The 12,698-nt window shown below is 43.4% G+C and overlaps 1 protein-coding gene across 9 annotated transcripts in view; it reads right to left on the bottom strand.

Moving 5' to 3' along the window:
- The window catches only part of aplp2 (amyloid beta (A4) precursor-like protein 2), a 52,929-nt gene extending 40,438 nt beyond the window's left edge, over positions 1 to 12,491 (bottom strand). For 7 of the 9 annotated variants that reach the window (XM_005936794.3, XM_014338232.2, XM_042219694.1 and 4 more), the window contains exon 1: positions 12,172 to 12,488. In XM_005936794.3, the coding sequence (XP_005936856.1) occupies positions 12,172 to 12,243 (72 nt within the window). In that variant the 5' untranslated portion in view covers positions 12,244 to 12,488. Of the gene's footprint in view, positions 1 to 12,171 lie in introns of all 9 variants that reach the window. The other 2 variants (XM_042219697.1, XM_014338230.2) reach the window with 2 other exon arrangements.
- Between the last annotated feature and the right edge of the window lie 207 nt (positions 12,492 to 12,698).

Raw genomic sequence — 12,698 nt, 5'->3', positions numbered from 1 at the left:
AGGTCCATTTTCAGGTGAATTTATTGCAGCATCTTCACAGCTGCGCGGTATGCTGAGCATGCTTGTCTCTTCTGCAGAGCTCCTGTCACCACAATCACCCATTCTTCTCTTCTGCCCACTAAAAGCTCTCAGCATGAGCAATCCCTTCAATCCTTCATCCCCCTCCTTTCATCTCTTTTCACTTTGAGTGCTCTGGACAACTCTCTGCTAGCCTATCTCCTCTTCCCTCAGCCATCTCTATACATTTACCTCTCGGCCTGTTTTTCCCGCTCTGTCCGTATGTCTCACTCCCTCTTTGAGGCATGTGAGCTGGCGACCCTCTCAGCCCTCTCTATCCCAGCTTACGATCCACGTGTCCTGGAGCGGATTACATTCTTGACATCACTATGCCAGATGTTTATGACTAAAATAGACATAACATCTAACCTCACCACTAAGTCAAAAGAATGCATATATACTTGGCTTGACAGGAGACTCCTCTGTTGTAATAATAACAACATTAATAATACGATTTATACTAAAAAAAAATGTTTCTTTCCTCACAACTGCTTCCTTCTTGTTACTTACTGCTAAATTTACCATTTTCTCATGTTTTCCCTTCCCTTCAGATTCTTCATCCCCTGTATATTCTTCTCCCAGCTCTTTCTCGCGAACCAGTGGAGATCAAATAGCCGACACGCTGTCCGGTGTAACATACACATTAGCATGATTAAACTGGCCATCGGCTGCGCATTTATTAAAAGCCCCTGTGTGGGAAGTGCTTTTTAGTCAGTGAGTTGAGTAAACATGGATGGGCTGTGTGTTTGCAAGTGTCATGTGTGCGGTTAGCCTAGTGGCACCAAGGCGGACAAGTTAATGAGTTAATGCAGGCTTTTTGTGAGGGATTTGAAGTCATGTTATGAAGCGATAGCTCAGTTAAAAGTGATAACCAGGCACGGAAAAGCAGGTGGTGGGGAGGACTCCAGAAGTGGCTTCACGGGAGATTTGGAGCTTAGGCAACTGTTAGACGTGGCTCAGCTTGTTTTGAACTATGTGCCTGTGTTTTCCACAGGCCACTTTATGTGGATGCAGACTCTTCCCCTACTTTGTACTGCACTCTCAGCAGTTTAAAAGGGGAGGATTAGACACAGGAGTGTGCCTCCTTCTCGTCTGCTAGAGCATAGTCACCTAATCTCTCATGCTGAGGAGAGGGGATTTTGGAAAAATGACCTGTGCTCCTTCACTTTCTTTAGCTTCTCTTCTTTTCATGTCCTCCAAGTTGAGTGAAAACACAACTGGATCTTTCCTTCCTACCTTGCATCCTTCCTTCCTTCCTTTCGTCACTCCCACTCTTGCCTTTTCATTTTTCTGCTGGATGACTTCATGCTCATCAGCATGCAGCACCACACCGCTGCTCCTCAGAACCAGGGAGGCTGGCAGACAGGCAGGCAGACTTGTCAATAAAGGAACCAGTAACAGGGTACCTCAGCAAGGCCTCCAGCCCTGTCACTGATGTCTTTCTCAGCTGCCTGAACTCCCTCAATTAATGAGCATGTAATTGTTGAGCAAGCAGAAGAGAAACTGGGGAAGTGAGGAGGAAAAAGCAGCTATGAGGTGAGAGGTGCAATTGACGAGTAGTATATTGAGAGGAGAGCCGGGTGAAGGAAGCACAAGGACGGACTGTTCTGGTGAACAAAGTAAGACATAAAATAGCCAATTTGTCCAAAATGTGCGGCGCAGTAGAGAAGAGAGCAGAGGAAGAACATAGTGTAGTGTCTAAATCAGAGGGCTGGCGGGGGGAACGGCGCTCAGCATGAGCCGACCTTGACAGCAAGCAGCTTCAAGGGCAACATGGAAATATCACATTCGCTCGCTATAATGCAGCCATGAGTTGCGGTGAGGCCATCCTGGGGCGGGAGTGCAGCCAGAAAACTGCTGGAGAAAGGAGGAGATCAAGGGCATGTAGCAATGTTTCCAAAATGTGTGACAACAGGAAATGATAGCAGCTTACAGATTCACGGTGTATGAGGAGAAGGTTGTTGACCTGTCCAGTGATACCAGGGATTTGACTCTGATGCCACAGCCAGTTTTAACATTGTGGGGTTCAGTATTAAGAAACCAAATGAAAAATGCAAACGTCAAGTAGCCTGCCCCGTTTTACTCTGACATCCAGTAAATAGCAAATGGTAGCATTTTGACTACAGGAGCTCCCCCACAGGAGAAGAGACCTTTCCAGCTGACAAACCTGGTTATAAATAAAGTCTAAATGATTAACCACCCCAAAACATCCATGCTTTCTAAAGGATCAGAAAAGTTCAGGGAGAGGTCGGCTATGCTAAAATGTCACTGATTAGTCAAGCGCAGTGGTGCTGAAAGCGGTTGTGTTGCTGGTCAACAACAATGAAACAGCCCAAGAGGTTTTACAACCAACAAAATTCCAGCACTTTCCCTGAAGACACCCAGAAGGTATTTGAAGACTGACCAGCTTAATGTTTGTGACTTTTAGCACTGCTGTTCAAATGCAAATCCCAGATCTGAGTTAATTGGACTCCTCTCTATCACTTTGTCACAAAAGTTAGAGAACAAAATACAACTTTTCAAATGAAGTCATTTTATCATACAAAATATAAAATGTTCATTTTCCCAAATGTGGAGCACTGACAGACCAGCAGTCTGAATCTTACTCACAGGAACATTATCATCAATGAACTGCGAGACAGCCTTCATCATTCTCATATTACAAATTTACATGTACCATAAGCCCTGAGGATTTCATGTTAAAATGGATTTTCAAGAGAAAGAAAATATTAAAAGTCCTACATTTTATATTAAATTCATTTTTCGTCACTTACTGAAGTTGTATTCTTTTTCTCTCTAACTCTGATTGCTATTTGGAGGCATGCTATGGATGGCGACTGAGTTTGACTTTGGCCGCGGCATGCAGTGTCGCTCTCCCATGACCACCCAAGCTGACTTTAAATGAATCTGTGCTCTGATTGCAGAGCTCCCTGCCTCTCCTACTCCCCTGCAGATCCTGAGCAGTGGAGCAGAGACACAGCCCACACGTCTGTATTAGCCTGCGCAGCTCCAGGCAATGCAAGGGAGGCCATCTTTACCAGGGGAACATGATGGATGTAATATAGATATGCTTATCTGTCATTAAGCTCTGCTCTGCCCTCCCTCGGCCTCTCAGCAGGGGGAGAGCAAAGGGATTTCAATCAGACTAGTGAAGATTATAACTCTAGTGAGACGTGCTGAGGCCAAAAGCTAATCAGTCATGTCCCTATAGAGAAGGCACATACTTCACAGCAGGAGCATCCATCTCCAAGCCTGTCTACTACTCGCTTTTTGTCAACTGTCTGACCTTGCTTTGCCACCTCCTGTTCCTTTCCCTGCAGTGTACGGCCCGTCAAACCCTGCTGCGGTATCCTGCTACTTGTCTGGGTGAGATCCCAAATCTAAATCAGCACAATGACAAATAGTATGAGGCTGACAAATCCCTTTGCCCTCACATGACTGGGCCGCAGAGCCTGCCTGTCAGCTCCAAGCACCTCAATAATAGCGCACCGATTCTAAATATGAAACATAAGGATGGGATGTGATGAACACTGAGGGGAGTGGTTGGAGGGAAGGTGGGGAATGGAGGAGGTGGAGTTTGCTGAAGGCAGCTAGCAGCTCACAAGGCTCTATAATTAGCTGCAGAAGATCAAATGACTTTTAATGGGTTTGTCTGAAAACAGCAGACTATTTCAGATTTCTGCTCGGAGCCATATTCATATCTCATCAAACTAATGGAATTCTCTAGAGTGCTTGATTGGGATTTATCTCAGATCAAAATGGCTGATTGAGGTGTGCAGCAGAAGCATTCATTAACTGCAGTTTTGTAATGAAAAAGAAAAAAAGTCCCATTTCAGGCCAGAAATGCATAAAATTGAAATGGCTCTAACAAAAAAATTTAATTTACACATAATGTCAAACAAAAGTCCTCCAACTTGTGATCTGACAGCACTTCTAAATTCACGGCTTGATGCGCAGTCATTGTTACTTCAAGAGTCATTTTGCAGTGGGCTGATAGTAACTCTTGTAACAGATAATGGAAACCTATACTGGTCATTGGTTGGAGAATTAAAAAGACAAATACTACCAGGATGATAAGAGGGTCAAAGCTTGGCTAATATCAGATCTGGCTGGATGAAAGTTGGGTACCGAATGCTAAGTATACCTCCTAAAAATCAAGCCCAGAGCATGCAGCAATACCCAGTAACACACACTGTGAGCAGCAATGAATAGGCTCAGGGGACTTTTCAGTGCAGGAACAATTTGCTGATTAATTGAGTAACTTACCAACAGAATATGAACTGCAAATTTTAGTTTAAAAAGGCCAGCTTCAAATCAAATCCAAATCAAATCAAATCACTTTTATTGTCACATCACATGTGCAGGTACATTGGTACAGTACATGTGAGTGAAATTCTTGTGTGCGAGCTTCACAAGCAACAGAGTTGTGCAAAATACAATAATGTAAACAAGCAAAATACAAGAATGGCTACATCTGAAACTAATAAATATATGTACAATATATAATAGTATATGCATTTCTGGATGTGTATACTAAATATTTTTCTACATGTGTGTGTGTGTGTGTGTGTGTGTGTGTGTACACATATTTTACAAATTAAATAGAGTAAACAATAAATAAAATATATAAAAAATATATAAAAATATATAAAAACCAACATGAGGATCTGCTGCTTTTCTGTGTTTAATTATAAATAAACTAGAATACTGCTTGACAGAACAGGCATCTTATTAGGGCAGGGGTCAGCAACCTTTAACACCCAAAGAACCACTTGGACCCGGTTTCCACGCAAAAGAAAACACTGGGAGCCGCAAATACTTTTTGACATCTAAAATGAAGATAACACTGTATATATTGTTTTTTACCTTTATGCTTTGTGTGAACAACTAAGGTGTGTTGCTTATGAAATCCATGAAGTGCTACAGAGAAAATTACATTTTATTTATGTAATTAACACATTTTGAACTCCTAAAGAACAAAAGGAAAGACATCCAGCTGAACTAAAATGATCCAAACAAATACTGTTGTGGCGGGCTGTGGTCGGCAGCGCCGCTGCAGGGGAGATGGACGCACCTGAGCGGCACCCGCAATCAGGCCTCGCCGCCTTAACGTCTGTGCTATCTATGCTGTTGTGTTGGTATGTGTCGGGCTGTGAGCTGCAAAGCTACAGCCGGCTGTATGCGTACAGCAACCGTGTGTGAAAAGTGGTCAATAAAGAGATGCTGAAAAGCATGTTCATGCAAACATCGTCGGGTCTGCCGTGATATGTTTACAACGACACTTCTGTTCCTGAACCTCTGCGCACAGCGTCTGCAAATCGGGGCTGTACGAAGTCACTTTCATCTTTACGCAGGACTGTAAGCTGTCATCTGTGAGGCGTGAGCGGTGTCTATTTTTAACATAGTTCACGGTGGAGAATAGCTGCTGACATAATGTGGATCCGAAGATCCGTAACTGGCCTACCTGGGGTTGAAAGTCTCGATAAAGGCACGGCGTTTCGCCGGGTATACCGGCTTCCGCGAGCGTGACGCTTATTTTGAGCGATGAAAAAAATAATAGAATATAATTTTATTTTTATATTTCAATATTAAAAATAATCCCCATTCACAAGTCTGTCCTTTTGCCTACCTGACCCTGTAAAATAAACATATATTCCTAAAAATATTTAAATGTAAATATCCTGAAATACCCCCTTATTTCCAAACTACACTACATTCCCATGTTTTAGCCTGTCCTTAATCTATACAAACACACAAAAATATATCATTTATTCCCATTGTCAGGGCAGGGAGGGGATCGGCAGCCTGTAGCTCTCCACCATGCATGAAGAACTATTACTGAATTAATTGCAGTGCATGAATATAGGAGCAGAACACATAATTATGGGGGCGCAAAACTCAAAGGAAAAATGTTTTTCTGTATTCGATCAAAGGAAAAAATACATCTCATGCTTCAATGCCAGGTTTTCCCTTTTCACCTTCTCTCTTTTATGGGTACAATCTTCCCTTGTTATGTCTTAGTCCCCAGGGGAGCATCCTACAGGGCTGCTGTTTGTCCTTGGCCACGTTCTCCTTGAGAAAGTGCTGTATCAGACTGGTTGCTAACAGGGCCGTCACAAAGCTCGAGTACCAGCGATGGCGACGGCGGCAGCAGAAGCAGAAGCACCCGAAGCAGGCCTCTCTCTGGGGGTATATAGTTACACTGCAATGCTTCTATCTCTTACTGTTCTGACATTTTCATCTCTTTACACACACAGAGGAGGGGAGGGGGAAAAAAAAGGATAAAAGAAAAGGATGAAGTCTGTGCTGTCCTTGGTTTCAATTTGGATGATAGCATTTCTACTACAGGCACAGAAGCAAAGTGGGAAGAGATATGTAGGAAGCCCAGTAAGCAGGAAGACGGACAGGGAGGGAGCTGGAACTAGCATGCTCTGTTTTCCCTGGCAGCGGGTGGAGCATTTGTGCAGTGCTCTCAGCAAAACAGAGCACTATGGCAGCAAAATAGCTTGCCAGTCATTCAGCCTGCTTATCAAGACAAGACTACCACCTTTCCCCCATTAACCAATCAAAAAAAGGCACTCTGTGCTTATACCTGTGCATGCAGTTTAAGTTAAGAGAAAAACCTTATCAAATGGGACCCAAGCCATCCCAAAACAACAACAGAGCAGTCACTGTGTCTGTGATCATCCCCATCATGCCCCAAAGCACATTCAATGCAACACCAAGACACAACACACCAAAAGATATGACCTCCCAGCATGCTGCAAGCACACACCGTGGAAAATAATGACAGACACAAATATAGCCACAAAAAAAAGAAAAACAGACCAGCCCACAAGCTCTCTCACACACAAATAAAGAAACGAAAAATGGCATCCAAGAAAAGACATCAATTATGATTGAAGTTTGGAAAACTAGGACTGATTTCACTCCTCTTGTTTGCCAAGAGAAAAAACTCAGTTGAAGATGGGTTCAAACAGATTGAGGGGGGAAGGGGGGGGGGGTAATTTTGAGTAATTTTTGCTTTTACATGTTGTGATGCAAATGAACATGCAAACAGCAGGAAACAATGCCTGGCACACAGTTAAACTGGCTCTTTTATTCTTTGCTGCCTGCCTCTGTCATATCCCACTGTGTGCAAGTAAAAAAAGAAAAGAAAGGAGGAAAAAAAAACCCCAGACAAATCAGTGCAGAGGCCTCGCTCGCGCGTGCACATGACTCACTGATCTGCACACCTGAATAAGACCAGGAGCGAGGGGAGGGGACAGTAGACAAAGTCCTCCTCTCATATGGACAAGCAGGGACTAAGGGTGAGACAGGTGGGGCCATAAGCACAGACACGAGTGCACTGTAACTCATAGATAGCACACCAGATATTTTATTCATGGGAAGAAAATTTCAAGCAGCAAGAGTGACTCACTGAGCTGCGGGGACACACAAACACACACAAACCCACGTTCAAACCGAGTAGGGGGTTGACAGGGTTTATCCAGCCCACACTGACTGACTTCTCTTTGTCAAACAGAAACTACATTAAAAAATAAAGTCCGAAATGGCAGGGCTCCTTTAAAACGGATTAAAAGGCATGTGTTTGTCTGCTGAACTCGCCACAGTGTATAGTTACTTTCAGTGCTATCACAGGAACAGAGCTGCTCACAGCACAATAAAGTGAGGCCTTTGGACTTCAGGCTATGCATTCCTGAGCACTGTGGCATACAAACTGACATCTTGGCATCTGTGCTGAGCCAGGCTATTGTTGAGAATACACAGACACAGGTGTAGTGCCGTTCACCTTGGCTGCATATACATGGGGTAGATTGTTATGGCTGTGCAGATTGTCCTACATATGGCAGAGGGCCTGATGCAACTTAAGTGATGTGCAGCCATGGGTGTCTTGATTTGAACCCACTGACTCCGAGCCAAGTCCCCATCGCCCAGGATCTCTCACCGAGAAAAACTGACTAAATATGTGATGAGCAGAGCTGCAAGAGGACTCGGGTGCACAAACACACACCCACACGCAGACACATTTCCAGTTGCAAAAAAGAAAAAAAGACAACTCTGCTCACTTTGGATAATTAGGGCGCACGCAGAGCCTCGAAGACAAAGCCTGGCATCGTGAGAACAAGGCTCGCCTGATGAGGCCTCTCTATTTAAATCCTCGGGATGAGCCGCGAGTGTGTCTGTCGATGGAATCGCTCCAGGAGACATGCACAAGCTTGGAGGAAGAATCAGCCAAGAATCAGGCAGTGAAAAGAAAGACGGAGAGACAGACGGAGACAGAAAAGTCTAGATGAACCGAGTGGCAGGAAGGTATCTTTGAGGAAATGAAAGGTTAGAGATTAAGGGCTTAGATTCAATCAGACATACCTTCCTACTGTTAGCCATAGAGCAGACTTCAGTGTTGAGCGAACGCCACTGATATTACACACAGGTGACTCACTGTTTTCTGTGCCACTTTGAAGTCAGTTTGCCTCTGCAGGGTGTGGAAATGAGGGTCTCACTGTGTGGGCGAGTGAAATCAGTGAGCGTATGAGTGTGTGTTGGGACAGGGTTTCTGGGATTAGTACCGTTCCCTTTGCAGATCTATAAGCACCCAGTGTTTCTTGTCACTAAGAGGATTCTTGGGATACGGGGCTGTCCCAACAATTGAAAGCAAGGTTTTAGGTGCTAATCTACAAATTCAAGGGCGGGTGAGGCTGATGCTCTGCTGATGGAGCACATGTCACCGCCTTCACCTTGACTGACATGGCTGAACGTGGAGGTCAAAAAGGCAATCTTTACAGCTTACAGAGCAAAGAAAAGCACCAGCCTATGGAAGGCTTTAACTGTGCTCCACCACCCACTATGTTATATTGACAGATCATTATCAAATGCAAATGCTCCCAGATAAAACATTGCCAGCAGTCTTTGTCCTTATTTCTGCTGGGCATCGAGATCCCCTCTGTATGGTAAGGACACCCTGGGTTGTCTCAGGCTATTCAAGGACACACAAAAGGCCTTCATAGGAAATCATTCAAGCCTGCTAACCGACAGCTCCATAGCTCCCGCCCCAACAATCACAACCAAGTGGGGGCAGTCATTCACATGCAATTGTTCACTATCAGCCCATATCCAGAGCAAATACACTTGAAAGCACACTTTAATATCAGCTTGCCTATAAGCACGCACACAGGATTTGGCTTATGAGAAAACATTGTTGAAAGAGGAAAAAAATCTTCTCTCGATTACCTCTGCTCGTCCATTCCTCTAAGGCTATTCTGACTAATGCATGTTTGTAAACAGAGTTTTGCCAAAGTCACTCTACTAGCATGAGTTAGCACTGCTGTCTCTTCCATACAAGTTCTGTCTTGCCTTGAGCTTAGAAACATGATGATGTATCTGATGCTACAGGCCAGCTGGAAGGAAACACTAACATTTTTTAATGACAGGCACAAAAATGTGATGTGGTGTTGCATAACACTACATTTTACACTGTGTGCGTTGTGATAATCACTGTTTGCTAAGTAAGTAGAGAATAAAATGTACTGAATGTAATAGCTGTTCCTGATATTCTGTATTCTATTAATCCAGTGGGAGCTATATTGGCAAATGCCTGTGTGTGATGTAATTCTCTGGGTAAACCTGCTTCTCATTTCCAAATTATCTCCAGAAAAGATGCAGCTGTTCACTCATGATTCTCCACAAGTGAGTGAAATTTAAATAAAAACCCAGATTCTTGTTTTTTGGATCTGAAATGAAACGGTCAAAAAACAAAACAAAACACACACACACACACAAAAAAACAAACCTCACTGCAGTAAACCCTGCAATACAGAGATGGCCAGATGAGAAAGCTAACCTACAGCTGAAGAAACAAAAGCTCACAATCTGCCACTCTCACAGGTATTCAACAAAACTAAACTGTTTGCACAGCTGAAGTCAGCAGGCTACTCCCGAAACACGAAAAAGGCGGAATTACAAAACGAGAGAGCAGTTTGGCAATCACAGCAGAAACAAAATGAGGAACAACGGAAGGTGAATACTGGATAAAAGGGGAAAACCATGTCTGACAAATGGTCAGTGTGATTCTTAGAAGCTTGACAATCACAACTGAAAAGAAATGAGGAACAATGGAAGGTGAGTATTGGATGAGAGGGCCAACAACCATGTCTGAGCAACAGTGAGTGATTCTTAGAAGCTCTCAGTGGCTTCAGCTACCTTAGCTGTACGTCCACAACCTCATTAGCATTGCCCAATCTCCACACACCAGCGACTCCACTAGCAAACAAAAGCAGCGGTGAAAAGGAGGAAGATGACTGCTTGGTTCAAACTACTGATATTTATATTGAAAGGGCAAAACAGCTTGACTTCATTATTGTGTCTGTTTAGATACACCTCAGTGTTCAACTCAATTCTTAGAAAAAAGCTAACCTTTGTGAATATGTATTTTACCTTAATAAATTGAGCTGTGAGCTGATGTTGATCCTGAATAGTCAGATCATAAATTGAATAAATACATTGTAAAATATTTATCCCTTGGGGTTTGTCATCTTATTTCTTCAGCTCTAAGGCATTTTTATTTCTGTTTTACCTAACAGCAGCATAGTTTGGTTCAATATCAAAATCTTTTTCTTTGTGAAGAAAGTGTATTTGCAAAGAAGGCAGGTGCAAAAACAAATATGAATATCCATATTCTGTCCATGCAGTGTTTTACTGCAATAATCCAACAAAGAAAAAAGGCCCGTCCTCCAGGACACCCATCGATTAAACCACAGGAATCCTCAGCATGTGCATTACAGTCAAGATGCAGAGCAGCTTCCATAAATTTCTGAATTTAATCTGGGTGACTGATCAGGAAATTCATTGATTTCATCCATTAATCATCTCAGGAGAGTCTGTCCTGTATCGATCAGCACGTCCGTGTGGTTAGTAAGGCTGACTGAGGAGGCAATCATTGCAGAGGGGAGAGGTCTTTGTAGAGTGTGCAGCAGCATAGATTTTGTTGGGGACATAATAACCATTATTTCCCCACACACAATGCCAGCCAATACTGCCTCAAAATGGCCGAGGTTTTTTTTGGGGGTCGCAAATACAGGAGAGAGAAACATTCCCTGCTAAATACAAGTGCCAGGAAAAGATAACTCGTTAAAATCTTTTGTCATGGTTGCTTCCACAGTAAGCAGCAATACTTATGCTTAACCTCTGAGGGGGAGGAGGGTGGTGGGGCTGTTTGCTGTGAAAATGGGTGCATTGTTATCCACTGACACACACGTCTGACACTGCAGGCATCACAGTTTTGGTGAGCCAGCAGGAAAATAGGACATCACGTAGATAAGTGTGCAAGTGTGAGAGCGTGAGTGCTTGAACAAGGAGACCAACAATTGGACCATTTGTGTCAAACATATCAACTACTGAGAGGTAATTCAGTGCTTCTAAATATATTATCCACTCTATAGAGCAGGAACTCAAGTCTGCTATAAAAGGTGGACATCCTGTTGACACAGGAAAAGCTACAATTAAAATAGACTGCATAGGCAAAAGGATACCCTTTTCTGTAATATCGTCTATACATTCATGACGTACAGCAGGCTGCATGACTGTGTGTGATCCAGTGCAGAGATTCTATGTTTCCCTAAATGCCTGACTAAGCACCAATTGTCTTTCGTTTGATCTCTGCACCAAATCCTGCTATAGTTCTCGTTATAGGACATTTGAGCCCCACACTGGTCAACTCGCCAATAAACTGCAATCAGTGCATCAGAATGAAGTAAAGGAAGTAAACTGAGTAATATTTAAGTAGTTTTAATATGTATGAACACAAGGCGAAGCATTTGCAACTATAAAAAAAGCAGGTAACAAAAATTTCATAAACCCTTTCCTCCCTGCTGAATTCATTCCGCTACCTGTGGGAATCCGAGTGTGGAAGAGAAAAAGTCTTATCAGTATATTTCACATCAACCAAGGTAACATAGTGTATTCATTAGAAGATCGGCAAAGCTTAGCCGTAAGTACCTCATGTGAGGACAGGGCAAAATAATCAGCTTTTGCTTGAGGCTACCACATTGGTCTTTGGATCTTACACTAACCTGGTAGGCCTACACAGTAAATCAGGAAACATTTCTTCTCACATACCTCAATGTAGCCGGCCAACGTTGGAACCACAATGCCCAAAATAAGGACAGATATCGCTGGGACCGAACCCATCTTCCAGGATCTCGGATAATGCTACTGTAAATAACTTATATCCTGTGAGCTATTTCTGTAAGGTGACCTCCGAGAGAATAAAGACCAAATCAAGTCCAGGGAACAATCTGATGATCAGACCCCGACGAGCGAGACGAGTCCTGCTTCGCTTGTTTTGTTACCCGAGCTCGACAGAAAACGTTGGAGGGGGGGCTGACTGTCGCTCTCCTCTGGAAATGTGGATTGTGTGTCTGTGGCGCGGCTGATCTGCCCCTGCTGCCTCCTCCCTCCCCTGGTTCCTCTGATCCAGAGCAGTGCGCACTGCGCCATCAGGCGGCTAGCGCGCAAACACCATCCACCCAAAAATATAAAGCACATTAGAATTAACAGCTGACGCAAAATATTGGGACACTTATTGGAGGAATAATGTCATTTACTAAATGAAAAATACCTAACTATATTTATCTGCAGTAAGC

Source organism: Haplochromis burtoni, unplaced genomic scaffold (assembly GCF_018398535.1).
Source record: "Haplochromis burtoni strain Fernald_Lab_line unplaced genomic scaffold, NCSU_Asbu1 Contig_36, whole genome shotgun sequence".
In the NCBI taxonomy this organism is placed as follows: domain Eukaryota; kingdom Metazoa; phylum Chordata; class Actinopteri; order Cichliformes; family Cichlidae; genus Haplochromis; species Haplochromis burtoni.
The sequence above is the reverse complement of the archived record's forward strand: the minus strand, read 5'-3'. Positions and strand labels throughout refer to the sequence as shown.